At 40.2% G+C, this 21458-nt stretch overlaps 2 protein-coding genes across 7 annotated transcripts in view; both read left to right on the forward strand.

Annotated features, from left to right (window-relative positions):
* Positions 1-43: 43 nt before the first annotated feature.
* Positions 44-7998, forward strand: rp9 (RP9 pre-mRNA splicing factor). Its single transcript, XM_058377136.1, has 6 exons — positions 44-344; positions 1215-1245; positions 1383-1512; positions 2418-2509; positions 2782-2843; positions 7373-7998. The coding sequence occupies exons 1-6, from the start codon at positions 196-198 to the stop codon at positions 7566-7568; spliced, it is 660 nt and encodes a 219-aa protein (XP_058233119.1). The 5' UTR covers positions 44-195; the 3' UTR covers positions 7569-7998.
* Positions 7999-12186: 4188 nt separating this feature from the next.
* Positions 12187-21458, forward strand: part of elmo1 (engulfment and cell motility 1 (ced-12 homolog, C. elegans)) — an 85270-nt gene continuing 75998 nt past the window's right edge. For all 6 annotated transcript variants that reach the window (XM_058377578.1, XM_058377580.1, XM_058377582.1 and 3 more), the window contains exon 1: positions 12187-12329. The gene's annotated coding sequence lies outside the window, so the exon portion shown is untranslated. The remainder of the gene's footprint in view (positions 12330-21458) is intronic.

Raw genomic sequence — 21458 nt, forward strand, 5'->3', positions numbered from 1 at the left:
AATATGACTCTGGGCGGGACTCTTATTGTGACATACAGATCACCACTCGGAAGTCGATGAGCAGCCGTTTCATTGCAGTTGCTATGCTTCACCTAAAATAATGTGAATCTTATCTAAAGGATTTTGGCAAGAATTGTTTGTTTATTTTTTAATGTTGTAGTATTATACCGTGTGTAGTGCACAAACATAACCGTCATGTCAGATAGAAAGCGACGGAAAGAAGAGCAGGAGGAAAGACGAAGCAAGAAGAGGCGGAAAGATTCCCAAGAAGATGAAGAGAAATACAACACACACACTGCGAAAGTCAGCGAGGATGTACAGAAACTCAAACATGTGGAGACCTTGTAGGTCCTGCTGTGCGTTTACACTACTCTATAAAGGTGATAGATAGATAGATAGATAGATAGATAGATAGATAGATAGATAGATAGATAGATAGATTACATTTCTGTAGATAGAGAGAGAGAGAGATTACATTCCTATAGATAGATAGAGAGAGAGAGGGAGATTGCATTCCTATAGATAGATAGATAGATAGATAGATAGATAGATAGATAAATTACATTTCTGTAGATAGAGAGAGAGATTACATTCCTATAGATAGATAGATTACATTTCTGTAGGTAGATAGATAGATAGCTAGATAGATAGAGAGAACGAGAGAGAGATTACATTTCGATAGATAGATAGAGAGAAAGATTACATTCTTATAGATAGATAGAAACAGGGAGATTGCATTCTGATAGATAGATAGATAGATAGATAGATAGATAGATAGATAGATAGATAGATAGATAGATAGATAGATAGATAGATAGATAGATAGATAGATAGATAGATAGATAGATAGGTAGATAGATAAATTACATTTCTAGAGAGAGAGAGAGATTACATTCATATAGATAGAGAGAGAGGGAGATTGCATTCCTATAGATAGATCGATAGATAGATATATATATAGATAGATAGATAAAGAGAAAGATAGATAGATGGGTAGAGAGAGAGATTATATTCCTACAGAGTGAGAGAATAGATTACATTCCTTTGCAAAACATTAAGAGCCCAAACTTGCATAGCGCATATTAAATGAAATCCTTTTTTTAGTTACTATGCAGATTTAAACAGTTGTCCTTTTTATTATTTGTTTGTTTGTTTGTTTATTTGTCTATTTATTAAGTAAATTAATATAAATGTCCCTTTTTCTGACTTTTCAGCTATGAGAAACCTCCCCCTGGACTGATAAAGGTTTGCAAAATTCCCTGTATCTATACGTTACTGGTGATCATCACACAGTGATATCTGTTTAGAGTAAAGTATGAGTTTGTAAGTAATTGTCATTTTGACTTTATATGGGAAGTGAAAGTTTCGTATCTTCGACTCAGGAGGAAGAAGTGAAACCAGAGGACTGTATTCCTGATGCCCCTGGGAATGAAGACGCCCGGGAGTTTCTGGCTCACGCGCCCACTAAAGGCTTGTGGATGCCACTGGGCAGGGAGGTGAAAGTCATGCAGTGTGAGTGATCTCTCCTCCTGTGTCCAGTAGGAAGTATTAATCTAGATTCAATATGAACAGGAAAGTGCATTATGGGTAGTCTTTTATATATATTTTCATAATTTATTATAATTTAAAAAATATATTTATTATATTAAATATTTTTTATAAATTATTTTTATTTTATTTATTTTATATTTTTATATTATGTAATAATTATATATGTATGTATGTGTATATATATATATATATATAATTATTTTAAATTTATTTTCAATGATTATTTTTGTAATAATTAATGATCATATTATTTATTTACAAAATTAAATAAATAAAAATGTATTTTCTTAAGGTGTAAAGATGTTTCTGAGATAAACGCTATATAGATTTGCTACGAAAAGCTAGCAAAATATTAATGTGGCATTAAAATAATTCTACGAAAATATTTAGAAATATGAAATCTAAAAATACATTTTTATTTGTAGATTTAATATCAAAAAGGAGAACAAATATAAATATATAAACATGCAAAACTGTAAAAAAAAAAAAATTGTAAATATTCGGTAAAAATTTTAATAAATTCATTTGTAATTTTTTTTAAAATAATTAAAGGATATCACAATATCTCAGGAAATTATTACATAATAATTGTCACAAACCTAACTGAGATTAATACTAATTGCCACTTTTTTTATTAAAAAATAAATTTAAAAAAGTTTTTTTTGTCCTTTACTGACTCCTTCAGGCCAGTTGGTGTCACTTTTGTCCTGCCGCTCTGACCAGGCTTTTTCATTCCCTTAACATTAAGGATGTCACAGATGTCTGAAGTCCCCTCTTCATCATAATACTCTTATTGTGAACCAGACAGAACCATGCATTAGAGATTTATTCAGAATCCAGATGGAGATGTCCTGTGTGTATTTCAGGCTGGAGATGCAAGCGTTACGGCCACAGGACCGGGGACAAAGAATGTCCCTTCTTCATCAAAGGCAATCAGAAACTGGAGCAGTTCAGAGTTGTGAGTTTATCAGACGCATGTCTTATCACTAGATGGTCTTATAATAACATCTCATACTAATCAGCAGCTGATGTTGAAGGATGCGTTGTGGAGCAGAGGTCTGAGTTAATGTTAATGATGCTGTTGCACGAAGAAAGCATCTTCAGACCTGATACGGCTTATCTCAGCAGATTATTGAATTAAAAATAACACTGAAACATAACCCAGTTGTTTCTATAACTCATATATTATGTGATTAACTGTGTACAAATCAGTGGATCTTTTGCTTGCAGGCACATGAAGACCCGATGTATGACATCATAAGGGAAAACAAGCGCAATGAGAAAGAGACAAGGTACATTTTCCGGCACTGGCCACAAATTTGAGTACTTGAGCTATGGCACTGCGTGATCATCCAGACCCACAGCTGTAATATAACTCTCAGATGCATCATTTAACAGACATTTTATTCTCCTGGGGGTTTTTTATCCTGTAGTTATGTTCAAGGGCAGGAAGTGAAATTAGATGCTAGTTAATTATTTATCAGTTAAAGGAATCATTGCTGAGCAGCGAGCTTGATTGAAACTGACCATCAGGGAATGTGCAAAATGAGAAAAGCCAGGCTGCCATCATTTTACTGTCACCACCACCTTTTATTTTTCTTGAATTGTGGTTAAAATTAATCACAGAGTGAGACAGGATAGATGGGGAGAGTAAGTCTGATTGAGGTCTTGGTGATTTGACTGCCTGGCATTGTTGTCCTGCTGGAATTTCTGCTTCAGTCTCTTTTTCTGTGATTGCTCTACATCAAGCTCGACCTCAGCTCCTGGCTGGTTTCCCAGTCCCTGCTCGATGCTACCACCACCATGCTTCAGTCTAGGGATAGTGTTCTCATGGTGATAAGCAATGTAAAGCTTTGCGCCAAGTTCCTCTTTTAATCCCCTTGACATTATTTCACTTGACTGTTTTTCTTTCCCTTTCCCACTACTCATCCATAAAGTCTAGCTTCGTGGAGTGTCTATGCTAGGGTTGTTCTTTGAAGAGCTTCTCTACCAGACTCTCTGGGAGCAGATTTATTTATAATGCGCTCCCATGATACTTTAATTCCAGAGGCAAACTAGGTTGTCACTGACTGAGAGAAAAGAAACACAGCTGATTAAAGCAGCACTACCATGCAAATGAGTCCTGCATGTCCTTATTTCTTTTCTTTTTCAGTTTCAGGACGTACAGCAGTGCTAACGACACACTGGCTGCTTGTTAGTATTTTGTATTTGGTCAGTCTGAAGTGACCAGTGGCATCGTTGACATTTAACTTTGGAAGGTCACGCAAGGTAATTATGATTGCGATGCGATTTTGAGGGCCGCATCGAGAGATTCAATCATGCGTGAAGTCCAGCGTAAGCGTGACAGAAGACGTTCAAATATAAAAGCGATTTAGTGAAGAGTAGACGTAAATGCTACTGTATCTGGTGACAGGTAAACAACATAGCCATACAGATTTGCATAAGAAAAATTGAGGGAGTGAGACAGAGCTCTATCCCTGTCACTCAGTCCTCGTTTTCTAACCAGTACATCACACACATCTCTTATATATCACATACAATATCACCTGCCACCGATTGACAAGTCCCGTTTGCCTCGTTACACAGTGCCATAAATCCTTAAATCCAGCTCATAAAAAACTCATAGAATCGTCCTTTATTTCTCGCAAAGAAAGAAATAGGCTGACTGAGGTTCGCGCAAATGAATTTTTAAAAGCATTTAGCCTACACTGAGCAAGTCTTATGTTGTAACTGATAGGAAGCTCTGATATTGTGGGAGAGTGAGAGAAGGATCACCAAATGCACCGCTTCAGTGAGAAGTGCTCTATTAATTTAAATAGCCACCATTCATTATAGTTCATACCTAAATGTCCTACTGTGCAGAGATTAATGATGCATTTTATTACAGAATGTAGCAGTGGGGTAAAAAAAAATATATAAGTTTTGAAGATTTTCACAATACATGAGAGAGAGATTTAGAGTGAGAGAGAGAGAGAGAGAGAGAGAGAGAGAAATAGACAGAGAGAAAGTGTGTGTGAGAATGAGAGAGTGTGTGAGAGACAGAGAGTGAGTGAGTGTGTGTGTGAGAGACAGAGAGAGAGGGTGTGTGTGTCAGTGTGAGAGAGAGAGAGAGAAATAGACAGAGAGAAAGTGTGTGTGAGAATGAGAGAGTGTGTGAGAGACAGAGAGTGAGTGAGTGTGTGTGTGTGTGTCAGTGTGAGAGAGAGAGAGAGAAATAGACAGAGAGAAAGTGTGTGTGAGAATGAGAGAGTGTGAGAGACAGAGAGTGAGTGAGTGTGTGTGTGAGAGACAGAGAGGGTGTGTGTGTGTCAGTGTGAGAGAGAGAGAGAGAAATAGACAGAGAGAAAGTGTGTGTGAGAATGAGAGAGTGTGTGAGAGGCAGAGAGTGAGTGAGTGTGTGTGTGAGAGACAGAGAGAGAGGGTGTGTGTGTGTCAGTGTGAGAGAGTGAAAGAGTAGCAATGCAGCAGTTGCATTTAAAAGCCTGGGAAAGTTGTGACTGATTTTTTTGTCCATCTGTCAGTGGCACTGGACAGCAATGCAGTCAGTCAGAATTTGCATTAATAAGATTAATAATAAAATATTCACGTTATATTACCTGCCAGCTGCAGTATAAAGACAGAACAGTTAGAACTTGGCGCAGTTGAAATGTTTCAGTTGTGCAGTGTTTAGATGAGCGTAAATATCACCACGTACATCACGACGTTTGCTTTGCGATGTCACAATATGCGTATATATATATGTTTGTTTGTTTGTTTGTTTTATTCCCCCATCAGTGGCACAAGAAAGCATTTCCATCCCAACAACATGATAATTTTGTTTTCTTTCTTTCTTTCTTTTAATATAAATAAGTCTATTCTTATCACTTATGTAATTGTTCAGCTCACTGTAATTATCATTATTTATGCGATGGTTCCTGTTCCCACAGGAGTAATTAAAAGGACACTGATAAATTGTGAATATCTCAACTAGATGGAAAGGTTCTTTTGATGCTTCATCACGCGACGTAGGACTGTCATTGTACTCGTCTCAAATCAATCAAAAGGGATTCGGGGGAGAAAAAAACCCATTGAAGCCTGTCCTGATGTAAAGAACATGACAGCGTGTGTGTGTGTGTGTGTGTTTAAAATAATCCTATTCACAGCGATTATGTAACTGCATAGCACACTGCAATTATCGTGATGTATGTGATGACATTGTTTCTTTTACAAAGGGAGTAATTACACTCTGCTGGGGGAGAAATGAAGTATACACCATGGAGTCAGTTAGCGTCCAGATACTGGTACACAGAACTTTCCGAAGAATAAAGAGGAATCACTGAGGAATCACTGGTATTTCAGGAATACCAGTTGGTTGTAGTAACTTTTCGGACAGTTTAAATTAAAAAAAAAAAAAAAAAAAAAGAACGAGAAGAAAAGATTTGGGCCAAAAGTTTTGGGACACCCCTCCAAATCATTGATTTCAGGTGTAGTTTGGGCTCGGCCCCTTAGCTCCAGTGAAAGGAACTCTTAATGCTTCAGCATACCAAGACATTTTGGACAATTTCATGCTCCCAACTTTGTGGGAACAGTTTGGGGATGACCGCTTCCTGTTCCAACATGACTGCATACCAGTGCACAAAACAAGGTCCATAAAGACATGGATGAGTGAGTTTGGTGTGGAGGAAATTGACTGGCCTGCACAGAGTCCTGACCTCAACCTGACAGAACACCACTGGGATGAATTAGAGCAGAGCCTGTGACCCAGACTAAAACTGGAACGACTCCCTATGCACATGAATATAATATGGAATTGACCCACCCTTTGTAGCTATAACAGCTTCAGCTCTTCTAGGAAGGCTTTCCAAAAGGTTGTTTATGGGAATTTTTGACACTTCCTCTAGAAGCGCATTTGTGAGGTCAGGCACTGATGTTGGACGAGAAGGCCTGGGTCGCAGTCTCCGCTCTAATTCATCCCAAAGGTGTTCTATCAGGTTCAGGTCAGGACTCTGTACAGGCCAGTCAAGTTCCTCCACATCCATGTCTTTATGGACTTTGCTTTGTGCTCTGGTGTGCAGTCATGTTGGAACAGGAAGGGATCATCCCTAAACTGTTCCCACAAAGTTGGGAGCATGAAATTGTCCAAAATGTCTTGGAATGCTGAAGCATTAAGAGTTAACAGGGGCCAAGACCAACACCTGAATTAAATGATTTGGAGGGGTGTCCCAAAACTTTTGGCAACACAGTGTATATAAAATCATTCGGAATTTTTGTGGTCCGAGCAACATGAAACTTTGCTTTCTCTCTTCCGCCTTGTTGAAATGTTTCAGTTCAGCAATAAAGTGTTGGCTCATTTTATTGACAGTTTGCAGCCGCGTGTCAGAAAACAAAGCATGGATTATTAAAAGCCGGAGTTGAGAAACAGTTTCAGCTTGGGGACTGATGCAAGCGTCTGAGCAGCAGGAGGAAAAAAAAAATCAATAGAGAAAAGAGACAGGGGGTCGCTGCTGTGCGGTTCCTAGGGATACAGGCGTCTAGGAGATAATGTGGAAATTCTCAGAAAAAGCCTGAGAAGAAGTGAGCTGACTTTTAGGCCTGGCTGGAAAAGTTATGCTGCCCAGCAGTGTAAGACAGCAACTATAGAAAAAGCAGAATAAGCACAGAAATGTTAACACTCGCTCCGGTGTACCGACTGTCAAAGTGTGATGTGTGTAGTTTTTTTTTTTTTCTCTTCCTCCACTCCAGCTTGAGTACTATCACTTATATTCTTAGTAGAAAATCTAAATCCTTATGGCTTCTGCACAAGCTGATATTATATTGATCCTGTGCCATTTGCTCACCACAGGATCGAGCAGCTGAGGAAGCTCCTACAGGATACAACATCCGACTCCAGCTCCGACACCGACTCCTCCTCCTCCTCCTCTCGCCACGCCCATAAGAAGAAGAAAAAGAAAAAAGAAAAGAAGAAGAAAAAGCAGAAGAAGAAACATAAGAAGAATAAGAAGCACAAGTCGAAGAGTAGTAGTGACAGCTCGGACTGAGAGGAGAGGGTTGTTATTGCTGGCTCTGCTGGGAGATGATAGGGGCAGCTGTAGAGACCTTTAAATGACTGAGCTCTGCTTCCTCCAACCTTCCCCCCCTAGACCCTGCTCTTCCTCTCACCCTGCTGGCTCTGCTTAATAATACATGCAGGCATTTCATTTCCCCTGTCATCAGGAACGGTTTGTTCACGTGACGTCTCTATCAGTTCTGTCTCTTATTAGACCGCTGTCATGTTTGTGCCGCAGGCCTCAGACGGTCCATGCCTGGAGATGATGTAATGTCAGCTCTGAATGGGTGTGGTGTAAGAGGAACATTGCTTGCTGATGTAATGTATTTATTGCTTCTTCCTCTCTTAATGTGTTGAGTTTTGTTTGGAAGTGATATTTTTTTTTAAATGAATTGAAGGTGTTATTAAATACATTTTCAACATTTTATTTGTATTTACTTGGTCTAAACTTAATCATGTCTTAATCACACTATGTTCTGTTATAGGAAAATAACAAAAGATGATGTTTATCGTGACAACTAGACTGACCAATCAGTGAAATCCTTTTCTTTGCATGTAGTAGCTAATCAGGAAGCTGGGGTTAAAGCATAGGGTCAGCCCTGATTAAGGGTCATGCTCAAGAGCCTGACCGTGTGTGCTCAGGGTTTGAAATCTCTCCTGAGAAGTAATCAACCTTATCCATGGCTCCAGGATAGTCTCCTACTTCTCGTAAATTACTCACGCAAATCGCCAAAATTGTATAGACTCTCAGATTCTACTTTTTAAATATTTATAGTTACATTTAATGTTGTGGAGTGTTCATGAAACGAGTTCCTGTTATCTCTAACTGTAAAGCAGCACTCGCTCCCTTGCCACCCTTTCTTTTTTCTTTCTCTTAAGTTTCATCTCTTTTTATTTCCCTCTAACTTTAAAATTTACCTTAGCTTTACCTCTGAATGTTACAAAGCGCCACCACTAGAGACTCCTTCCCAAAATCTTACAGAAAGCATACATGCAGTGTCAGTGTAGTTTATTTGGAGTGTCTCTGTGAATCACTAGTTATTATAGAAACATCAGGTATAAGAATGTTAATTTAAAACTTTCTGAGGTGTTGATTACATAGAAAATGAATCAACACATTCTAAACAAGCTTGGATTCATGTGGTGTAACAGTAATACACCAATTAGGCATAACATTATGAGCACTGACCGGTTAACACTGATGATCTCCTCATCATGGCACCTGTTAGTGGGTGGGATATATTAGGCAGCAGGTGAACATTTTGTCCTCAAAGTCGATGTGTTAGAAGCAGGAAAAATGGACAAGTGTAAGGATTTGAGTGAGTTTGACAAGAGCCAAATTGTCATGGCTAGACCACTGGATCAGAGCATCTCCAAAACTGCAGCTCTTGTGGGGGTGTTCCTGGTCTGCAGTGGTCAGTATCTATCAAAAGTGGTCCAAAGAAAGAACAATGGTGAACCGGTGACAGGGTCATGGACGGCCAAGGCTTACGTGGGGAGTGAAAGCTGGCCCGTGTGATCTGATCCAAAAGACGATCTACTGTTGCTCAAATTACTGAAGAAGTTAATGCTGATTCTGATAGAAAGATGTCAGAACACACAGGGTCAGGGCTGTTTTGGCAGCAAAAGGGGGACCAACACTATATTAGGTAGGTGGTCATAATGTTATGCCTGATCGGTGTATAAGCAGTACTGATATTTTCTGTCAATACATGTTGTCAGCACTGCTGTTTCACATGAATTCAAAACTCATAGACTCTTACCAGAGATGTTTTTGTGTCATTTTCTGATCTCCATACAGAAGCTAAAGCACTTTAAGCTGCTTTGACTATGCTGTTAACACAAAGCCCTCTGAAAAAGCCTTTGAAAGGATGATTATACAGATTTATTGTTTGTGGTGATAGCGCACACAATACCGATACAGTGCATTGATTTTTGGTTGATAAATGGTACAGTATGTAACTTCTTCAAAGGAGAAGAAAGAAAAAAGAATGGTACATACTTAATCATAAGGCTAATAAATCATTCACATTTTCAGATTATGTGTGTCTTGTGCTGCATTTTACACAATAGTCCATATGAATGCATGACTTAATTAGGAACTATTTTAACATGCGTGCGCTGGACAACAGAGAAAAAGGCAGCAGTCACTAAATTTGATGAGATTCCTATTAACTGTAGCCTTGGGACAGATTTTATTTGCATTTAGAATAATTTGTGAAATCGCTGACCTCAAGCATGTGTGTGTGTACGTGTGTGTGTGTGTGTGTGTGTGTGTGTAGAAGCCACGGGCCTCCCTTGCCACCCCTCTTTTCCATGGTAACTCTATCTGACTATGTGGCCTAAGGCATTAGATAAAAAGCAGCATTAGGACTGTGTCAGTGTGTGTGCAGCTCTTTTATCTCAGTAGAGACATCAGTATCACAGAACAACCTTCATAATGTTCCTCAGCCACAGCGCAACCGCATTTTCTTCCCTAAATCATCTGGATTCAAAAAGGATTTTAACTTAAATCCCAGCAGTGCAAATAAAACTGCGTATATAAAGGACTCCGCTGGTTAAACCATATGTGTTACCACCCGTGGAACAAAAAAAAAAGTGTCTGAGCACGCAGAAAATCTGCAAATACAGGCACTTCTATTTAGAAGGAAACAGCGTAAAGCTCATTTCTGAGCAAAATGTCTTTTCCACTGATACAAAACTGGAATAAAGAAATTATGATTTACATTTTTTTTTCCAAGGGTAAATGTTTCCAAATGTGTATGGCCAATGCACCGAATGGCTTTACAGATCATTATCTCTAATTTCAGGATGTTTACAGGATTACATTTCGTGACTGTGAGATCATGTGAGACCATCTAGACCCCGAGGGTCTGGTTGAAATGTTTTTGCTAGGTGTTAAATATATAGATTACAATAACAAAAGCAATTCTTTAATGGAATTTGAGCCAGTGGGATTGCAGTGTGAAATTTGCACATTTGAATATAAGTTTACAATGGGGATCTGTTTTCCAGATGACTGGCTTTTAAAAATTTGTTGTTTTTCCAGGATGCTTGGATGGAGCATTATATAAGTTTTAATTTTATACAGTGAGTTGTTGGTAGCTTTGCCACCTCAGAGCCCCAGTATTCTCATTTTCTCTCTGCATCTGTTTGGGGTTATTCCCAAATCCCAAAACTTCATTTGGCTACAGTAAGTGTGTATATGGGTGGTGCTCTCTGATGTCATGGCATACCATCTATGGAATATTCAGTGCCTGGTGCCCAATTTTCCACAATGACTGTGGACAGTATGAAGCGGCTATAAAAGATGAATGAAATGAATGAATGAAAAATAAATTGAAATCAACTTCAGATTTACACTGATCAGGCATAACATTATGACGACCTGCCTAATATTGTGTTGGTCCCCCTTTTGCTGCCAAAACAGCTCTCAAGCATAAACTGTTTATTCTGACACCTTTCTGTCAGAACCAGCATTAACTTCTTCAGCAATTTTGATCGGATCACACTGTCCAGCCTTCACTCCCCCACGTGCATCAGTGAGCCTTGACCGCCCATGACCCTGTCGTCGGTTCACCACTGTTCCTTCCTTGGACCACTTTTGATAGATACTGACCACTGTAGACCGGGAACACCCCACAAGAGCTGCAGTTTTGGAGATGCTCTAATCCAGTGGTCTAGCCATGACAATTTGGTCCTTGTCAAACTCGCTCAAATCCTTACCCTTGCCCATTTTTCCTGCTTCTAACACATCAACTTTAAGGACAAAATGTTCACTTGCTGTCTAATATATCCCACCCACTAACAGGTGCCATGATGAGGAGATAAACAGTGTTATTCACTTCACTGCTCAGTGCTCATAATGTTATGCCTGATCGGTGTACATTTATAAAATGAACTAAAATGCAGATTTCCAACATTTACACCCAAACCACAGTGACACACATACAAATTTCAAATCCTCCATGTACATCATGCACATCAGCGTCAGATTTTGTATACCCTACAAATTATGAAAAAAAGTACAAACTCAATTTAAGTCATCTTCAGATAATGCAATAACATGCAATCTCGAATCATTCAAATCCAGCTTTACAAAATGGAAATATGCATTCATATGCAAATACTATTGTTGTACTAGAAAGATGTTAAACCATTCCTACAACATGATCTATTCATGTATCCGTTTATATTGTTCACGTTCATAATCGAATTGAATAGAATTCATATAGCATTATTATCACTAACATTATTATCACTCTCTCTTCAGTCTTATGTATAAAACATACATTTTGTTCTAGTGTAGTATGGCCAAATTTGATACATTCGTCTTGTATTTAATAATCATTGATGTGCAAACAAGCTACATAACACTGTCACGTTTAGTGTTCAGGATGAATGAAAGAATTGGATTACGTCCAAAGCCGCATACTACCCTACTAAACAGTATGCTGCCCCATAGGAAGCGCACTGCTGTAGCATACTTGTCTCTGTAGTACAGTAGTAGCCACTACACTGAGGGAGCGGCTTGTTGGCCCCGCCCTACTCTTTTGCTGTGCTTGGATTGGCCGCTGCGGCACGCGGCGCTGAACCAACCAGCACGCGGAGGAGGAAGGAGGAAGTGAAAGCATCAGCGCTATCTATGTGGAGGATAGACAGAGAGAAAGACAGGGAGAGCGCAGAGACACTACGGCTACCAAACTCCCCGCAGCAGTCCTCCGGCGGAGCGGGGCTCTACTCACCGCTTCTGGTGAGTCAAATACGCGTTAACACGCCGGGGTTTGGATATAAAACGGCAGATCCCGGAGCTCGTGCATGTTTTTTTTTTTTTTTAGTTAAGCGCTCCGGAGTCAAGCGCGCGCGCTGAGTGAATCTCCTTCTCGTGACCCGCGGCTCGCGCTGTCGCCCGTGTTGATGTGTCGCTGTATCAGCGCGAGACGGCGGATAGGAGTCCCACTGCTGCTTAAATCAGTTAACAACACGGCACTAAACATGGGATTAGTTTTATTTTTATTACTCCGTGTTTAGTTTATTTAGTAAACATCACCTGCGTTCCGTGTGACGTTTTTGGTAACAATTTGATGTTTCAGGAAGCAGAAGTGGTTTGTATTGTTTGTGTTTTGTTTGGAGGCTGAAACAGCAAGGATTAGATCACACAGTTAAGAGTAAGGGTTTGTTCATTTAACTTTTATTTATTTTTTTTTTTGCATCAATTACATTTCTCAATAATAGAATTTTCATTGTGATGCATTTCATATTTTTTTTCTATTTTAAAGTGATTTGTTGAGCAGAGTTTTATTTCAAGTCGAGTTTTGTGGTCTGTGTAGCTTTAAACCAGGTTTAACAAATCAGTGATTAAAATCCTTCATCTGGGATTACATCTGATTGTCTGGCATGGATTCTCCTCTTTTAAACAATAAAACTGATGTAAAAACTTTCCAGTAAGAAACTTTGAACAGATCTCGTCATTGGTTGAAGGCTTCATGTTTGGTGAAGAGCAGGCTTAAATCTGCACACAACGTCTGACGGGTCAAACTGGACACACTTAACTGTATATACACTTGTTTGTTATACACTATAATGGTAAAAGTTATGGGACACCCCTCCAAATCAAATCATTGAATTCAGGTGTTGGTTTTAGGGGTTAGGCTTTGGCCCCTTAGTTCCAGTGAAAGGAACTCTTAATGTTTCAGCCTATCGTGACATTTTGGACAATTTCATACTCCCATCTTTGTGGTGCGGAGGAACTTGACTGTCCTGCACGGAGTCCTGACCCTTAATCCGATAGAACGACTTTGGGATGAATTAGAGCAGAGACTGTGAGCCAGGTCTTCTTGTCCAACATCAGTGCCTGACCTCACAAATGCACTTCTAGTGGAATGGTCAAAAATTCCCATAAACACACTCCTAAACCTTGTGGAAAGTCTTCCCAGAAGAGTTAAAGCTGTTATAGCTGCTAAGGACGAGCCAACTCCATATTACATTCAAGTCCATGTAAAGGCAGACGTCCCAGTTTTGACCTGGCTCACAGTCTCCCCGCTCAAATTCATCCTGAAGGTGTTCTGTCAGGTTGAGGTCAGGACTTTGTGAAGTTCCTCCACACCAAACTCACTCATCCATGTCGTTATGGACCTTGCTTTGTGTACTGGTGTGCAGTCATGTTGGAACAGGAAGGAGACTGTTCCCACAAAGTTGGGAGCTTAAAATTGTCCAAAATATCTTGGTATGCTAAAGCATTAAGAGTTCCTTTCACTGGATCTAAGGGGCCGAGCCCAACTCCTGAAAAACAACACCTGAATTCAATGATTTGGAGGGGCGTCCCAAAACTTTTGACAATATAGTGTATAAACAGGACATAAAATGTTAAAATGCACTTGTGTGAAATTGGACTACTCAAGAGCATTCAATCGCCTTAAACTACTAGTGTGATTTATGAAAAATGTGTATGACTAACACTCCTTCAGAAATGAGGAAATTCTAGGAGCTAAAGTCCACACTGCCCTGAGAGTTAGATCATCCAGCCTCGTGAGAGTTCATGAGGCAAAAATATCACAATACCTGAGGATGCTTTCAGAACACGTAATAGGCATGTCTGCTTAAAGCTGTCAACACCAGTACCAAACCGTCAACATACTTCCTGAGGACCTTCAGGAAAGTTTAGTTTTATATCCCAATAATGAAATCTTGTACTGCATTACAGTGAAATTCTCGAATCTGATTGGTCAGAAGGCATTGATGAATTGTCTGTAATAACAGGTCTGAGAGTAGTTCCAGCTGGAAAACAAATCACAGGTTTCTATCAAGCTGCTTTTTCTAAAATGTTACCATATCGTTTCAGCAGTAACTTAGTCATGACGATGATGATCCACACAATCTCAGATAAGAATAAACAGTATCGTCTGTGTTATGGTGATGCTGTGAAGAGATTTAATGTTTATGTAAGGAATCTCTGGTGTCAGCACTTCAGCCGGTTTTTTGACAGGCTGGAGCAAGAATTCAGTCCAGAGGTCTTCCAGTATCGGAGGTTTTCCGGTTTAACATGACATGCTTTTGTTTTGTTTTTTGCCTTCTAGAGGGGGGTAGGGGGGTAGGGGTTGGTGAAGCTATGACTGTTTATATCTGCACAACATTTTGTGTACCTGTAAATGGATGGCTAATGGCAAAAGGCTGTGTTATAAGAGAAATACAACACTTTTGGATGTACTATTATTGGAAAATAATCAATGAGTGGTAACGATAAATCCTCTTCACATCTCATCACCCCATCATTGATTATTTCCCTATAACACCACCCCCCCCAACCCCAAATGTTTTATTCTCTACTTCTACTTGCATGTCTTTTTCTTCTTTCTTTGTGAAAGTGGATCAGCTATCAAAAAAAAAAAAATGCCGCATTCTTTGGCATGCTTTATTTTTAAGGCGTTTTGTCAGAAGACCGTCTTTTCACATTGACAGCAGATTCCAGTCATCCTGAATTAGTTGAGTCACTTGTGTGGCTGACAGTCATTCAGACACCACCGCCTTTGCTTCATACTAGCTCTTCTGATTTTTCTGTTGACTGTCAGAGAGAGATCATGCTCTGGTGTGTATCCAGCAACCCAGAAACACACACTGTAGACTTTTGGCTGCTAATTAAACCACTGCAAAGTCATGCATACTCATCAGGTTAATAACAGTCGATGCTGACATTTGAGCACGTGGTTAGTGTGTAGGGCCTAACTGCTTATTTGAGGGCCTTATCTGTTATTATGAAAGCAGCTGGGTGTGTGCTAAGAATTAGGTTGGGCACTGTGTTGTTTGAATAGTTGCTTGAATATCTGAGATAATATCTGGCATCCTGGCTTGGGAAAAGCTCTTACTAAAGATGCAGGATGAATATTGCAGTGTCCTGTACCTGATTCTTGGTTGTGGTTGTTGGTCTGGTTTCAGAGTCGGGGCAGCTCATCTCTTCTGTGTTACACCACGTTCCCCTGCCATTCATGCCACTCTTGTGTTGTGGAAACTAATAATCATCAACTTAACACGTGCACAGTTTTCATGATCAGGAGTACAAGCTGTGTTCACAATTCCACTGCAGCCGAACTCTTAAAGAGAGAGTCTCGGGTTTGGTACCAGCGCTGCCCTTCCCGTTCCACGTGACCTGCAAAGCATGCTCCTTTTCAGACTGATCTGCCAGTGTGACAGCCCCTTTATGCCCCTTACACGCTCACATCACATTCTGACCTTGTTAGATTTGCTGTCTTTGAGACTGATGCGATTTGAGCTTTTAAAGATCGCAGCCTAAAACCAGCACCACACAACTGCACAGGGCTCGCAATTCTCTCACACACACTTTTTCTTTCTCAGTCTTTCACTTTCCGCTTTTATTTTTCAGCAGTGTCTGTGATCATTTTCACTTCTCTCTTCCTTGCACCCTTCCCCCCCCATCTAAATCATCCCAACTCACTTCAACAGAGTTGTGACTTTGTAAATTGTTCCCCTGCTGATAGATTCCTCGCTGTCATTGTCTGTAGCTAATTCTTTTTGCACAGAAGTTGAAGCATTTTGCCCACCAGGCTTTTAGGGACCAGCAGGTATTCTCAGACAGCAGGTACATCAGCATCCCTCCTCCTCCTCCTCCTCCGATGACGATGACGACTCTGTCCATAGTTTCCAGGCTCCGATTAATTTGCTGTTTCAGTTGAAATGAGAGTTGCCATGCATGTAATTACCGCCTCTAGATTAATTACAGAAGAAGACAGGTGCAAATGGAGGTGTCGGTGTCACAGTGTTGCAAGGGATGTACAAAAGACGAGGAGTTTTGCCTGTAAGCACATTCAGTTCTAGCTTTCACTGTGCTTATCAGTGAATGACAAATAAACTGAACCGCTTAGTCGGGGGAGTCAAATACCTTTGCTCTCGAGAAGCATTTACATATCTAGTAAAGCTCCAGGACACTCAAATCCTTAATCCTTAATTGCTAAACATATTTATGGTGTTTTTGTAGGTAATTTTTTGCCTATAAAAAACAACGGATTTCCATTTGAAAAACCCGAGACGATACATGAGAGCAAAATAAACTACAGGAGCTATGAGGTTATCAGCAACTGATCTGAAAACAGTCAAGAGTTGACTGCCTCTGAGTCGGAACAGAAGAATTTCTAACTGAGTTGTTTAAAAGATCTTCAGAAGATAAGGAGAAAAGATCCTATGACAATCCTTCAAAACCTCTTTATAATACGCAAAGTACAGTATATCATTATATATTGTTTTGTTGAGATGGTGCTGAAGTGAAATCACGAGCTAGAACAGTTTCAGAGAGTGTTGTCCAGCCTTTATTTAACAAAGACAAAGAAAGCTGGTGTAAAATTTGCTTTTAACATCTCGTCAGTTCCTTCTGATTTACTTATGAGTAACAACGCAGATGTTAACCTCACACCTGACCGCAGTGACAATAGTGATGATGATATTGATGTCATAGCATTATATTGCCAAATCAAACTCTATAGAGGTATACGATGCAGGATAGAGGCAGTTATAAAGGAAAAAGGTGGGTGAAAAAGTTTATCTTCTGTAAACATGTTAATCTTGTTGGGATCTTTGTGGATCCAGAGACTTTCTCAGGAACATGAGGTGGGAATACTTCTTGCATCAGTCCATCACAGGGCATCATACACACACATTATTTACACTTTCATTCATATCCAGGGGCAACTGAGAGTCAGTACTCCACTTTCTGGCATGTTTTTATAAAGTGGGAGAAAACCAAAGAACCACCAGAAACCCCAGTAGCTGTGCAGCGGCAATGCTGTTAAAATCTATCATGTACTGTTTGGCCATTTTGTTAGAAATGTTTTTTAAATCAACTTTTTTTCCTGTGTTCTAAGGAGATGGAAATATTTGCACTGTATATATTTGGGTTGAACATTCCTGAATCTTCCAGCATGCGTTATTGTGTTTAGCTTTGTTCGAGTGGAGTGCACCATGTGGGCATCTCAGACAGAGAGAGGTCAGTCATGCATGCTCTGTAGATGCACCGATGTCGTCTTCTGCTCAGATTTTCTGATCTGTCCGATTAGTGAATTCAGCGGAAGTTTGAGTGGGGTTATTACACTTTGTTTCTTCTTTCATTAAAATGTCTGTGGATGTTTTTAAGACAGTGAACTTTGACACCAAATTCCTTGAAACGATAAGCTTATCTTGTCTGGCGGGTTTCTTTTACAGTGCACTACATATCTTCGCTTCTCAAGAAGATCTGGCCTTGCTGGTGCTGGCATCGGCTGCTCAGACAGTCAGGAAACGCTGTGCAGATGTTCACTTGCTACAGCTGCGTGCTCAGAGTCCATCCAGCTGTGCTCGCCTGGATTGCCGATGGGGTTTCTGTAAAAGTTTCCCTCTCTGATAGTCGGCATATGCGGCAGCTCGTGACCTAGCGTGCAAGAAATAATCAGGCCGTGTCCCCGCGGTGATCTACTCGTCTGTGCCACCTCTCCAGCTCTTATCATTACCCGAGTATTCGAGTATCTTACGTTACGCCGCTAATGAACTGCCCTAACGCAGATCCACATAAATCCTGCTGCGATCCTGATAGCACTCCATGGATCATGTGGATTTAAAGTGCAGCACTCGTGGCTCTGGTCTCGAACTTGTTTTTCCCAGGTTTTCTCTAAAGTCGAGATTTACTGGGTAGGTGCCAAGACCTAGCAGGTGCGTTGGATTTATCGTGCAAGGTGGCACTATTTCACCGGGGTTCTGTCTAAAGGGGGAGGAGTGTGACGAACAGCGTGGGACCTTGCCTTCGAATGAGCCGGTGCTGATATCCAGTGAATGAGTACAGTACGAGCGTGTGCCAGAGAGCGAGAGAAAGCCTCTTTTCCCTCTTGTAATGCAGGGCATGTCAAACCAAAACTTATCAAGGTGAAGAGAACATTTGGATGACTGCAGCAGTGAAGTGGAAGCGAAAGGTTGCAGCCACGTTCAAAGCACTGCACATTAATTCCTTTGGAAAAAAAAAAAAGTCTTGGCTTGGCCTGCTTTGACTTTGCAGAAAGTTCTAGCAGTCATGAATTTCTTTCTTTCTCAGCTGCAGTCTGATCTCACGCTGCTGACCTCAGCTTGTTTGCTTTAGGAGTCTGAATTTGCCTGCATTTTTTAATTTATTTTTGTGTTTGTTGATGAACCATGCTCTATCAGATTCCATGTAAAATGATTGGTTTTTTTTTTGTACTTCTGCATTGCTCTCCTCCGAGCAGAGAGGCATGAAAACTGTTAAGGTTTTTGTTTTCACGCGAGACCCCACCAAGCTTTTGTGTGCACATCAGCGTAGTATCTGTTACAGTATAAAGAGTGCAGATTCTATTACACTGCCCCGAGTTCCTCATTTACACACTGACCTTGACTTTCTCCGCAGAAAGCACATAAAACCGAATGTCCGAGGCTGAAATGCGCAGTTGCGACGTGGACACTTCATTGACTCTTGCGGGGGGGTGGATGACCCATTTATGACGAGATTCACTGGAAAAAAATATGCACTAGAGCTGCTGCAGCAGATCTCGGTATAGACAGCAGATCTTTTTTTAATCCCCTTGATGCACAACCATATTTCTTAGCAAAGGCAGCTCCGTATTAAAGCAGACAAGCCGTCTGTGTGGTTGTGTAATTTTAGTTATTCGTTTGCATGGCCCAAATCCTTTAAGAGACTCCATTTTAACCCATTTTTGACACTTTTATTTAGTCCATTTGCCTCATTTGATATTAACTGATAAGACCATCACAGTCTGGGGAAAAAATGACGAATTGCGTTATGCAGAATATCTTCCCTCTGCTCAGGGGATGCGTTTGTAATGCTGGAGAGTTCGGGTTAGAAGTGATCTGAGCGCAGCACAAGGTGATGCTTCTACATTAGAAATGAATTGTAGAGCTGTAATTAGGGACCAGACTGAAACAACTCTCTTTCAACTCCTAAATCCACATAGCTTTTTAGTGACCTTGATCTGTGCTTTTGTGATCTGTGGACGGATGCAGAGAAAATCTGTGGATGATTGGAAGTCAGAGAAATATTTTGAAGTGATTTCGGTTGATTCATTTTAGGGCGAAGGCTCAACACTGAAACAGTAGATAATCTCTCCTTGATACTCAGAACAATTCTAACTTTATAACTGCCTGCATTTACTTTTCCACAACTATCCAATGATTTTTCAGGGAGGTTTTCCTCGCCATTGTCGCCTCTGGCTTGCTGGAAGCAGATTAGGGCCAAATGGTCTCAGTTTTTGCGGTCTCCAGCACAGTGTGATTGGTGTGTTCACACCTTTCCTAAACGAACAGCACCAGGTTTCAGGGCTAAATAAAGCTCATGTCACACTGTTTTCACACCTAGTTCATTTGCTCAAGTCTTCATCAGGGATCTTGTGTCACACTGAATCTTTTACATGTTGGCTTCACGTTGAAGTGATTTCCAAGTGCATCAAATGGTTAGTACAGCTGGTGTTTCTTGATTGGTCTGACATTTTACAGGAGACTTCTCCCTGGTGCCAGTACCATCCATATATTAAGATCAGTAAAGCACTTTCTCAACGCTTAAAAAGCTTTTATTTTCCTCCTTTCTGATGCTAAATTTGTCTTATTTAAGCCATTTAAAGTTTGCTCTAAAAGTAAATAATTTTTGTTCATAAAGTGCTGGTCTATATACACTGAAAATGCATAACATTATGACCACTGACAGTTGAAGTGAATAACACTGATTATCTCCTCATCATGGCACCTGTTAGTGGGTGGGATATATTAGGCAGCAAGTGAACATTTTGTCCTCAAAGTTGATGTTAGAAGCAGGAAAAATGGGCAAGAGTAAGGATTTGAGCGAGTTTGTCAAGGGCCAGATTGTGATGGCTAGACGACTGGATCAGAGCATCTCCAAAACTGCAGCTCTTGTGGGGTGTTCCCGGTCTGCAGTGGTCAGTATCTATCAAAAGTGGTCCAAGGTGAATCAGCGACAGGGTCATGGGTGGCCAAGGCTCATTGATGCACATGGGGTGAAGGCTGGCCCGTGTAATCCGATCCGACAGACGAGCTACTGTTGCTCAGACTGCTGAAGAAGTTAATGCTGGTGCTGATAGAAAGGTGTCAGAATACACAGTGCAGGACGGGTCAGGGCTGTTTTGGCAGCAAAAGGGGGACCAACACAATATTAGGCAGGTGGTCACAATGTTATAACCTGATCGGTGTATATTTCCTTGTTAACACACACGTGTATTTGAATTGAATTCACGTGTGTGAATTTTTATTACAGCGGATTGCTGCTGAAATTCAGTTGTGCCAGTTGTAACCAGTGCATGCTCCACATAATCTAAAGCTAATAATAAAGCATTTAAATCATGCTGCTGTTCCAGTTTCTCGGTAACGCAATCTGCTTTTGTTTTAACGTCCTTATAAACTTTGTGAAAGAATGAAGTGTCTGCTGAGGAAATGTTATAGGTACTGTAAAGTAAGTGATCATTATACACATCATTAAACGCAACTGTAAACGGATCACTTTTGCGTGAATAAGAAGCGTGATGTTAAATTAATGGGGAAAGAAAGCAAATCGTTTGCAAAAATGAAACCACTTACATCATGCTGTTTTAGTATAATATTCAACATCTTATTTTGTACTTAAGACTACACAAACTGCATTATTGTATTATTGAACGAACGCATTATTTGATAAGAGCATGCATTATTAATCGCATTTTATTTGGAGTGGTCATAAGGATGTGAATGTTTATTCCTGTAATGGATATCACAGGCCATAAAAAGTACATCGGAAAAGACAGACATTAGAAAACGTTCGCTCCGTCATTCAAAAATTGTCACCATTTGAAAATCTGAGTTTCCAAAATCTGGAGCTGATTCACGTGTTTGAGGA

The sequence above is a fragment of the Hemibagrus wyckioides genome, linkage group LG24, assembly GCF_019097595.1.
Source record: "Hemibagrus wyckioides isolate EC202008001 linkage group LG24, SWU_Hwy_1.0, whole genome shotgun sequence".
In the NCBI taxonomy this organism is placed as follows: Eukaryota; Metazoa; Chordata; class Actinopteri; order Siluriformes; family Bagridae; genus Hemibagrus; species Hemibagrus wyckioides.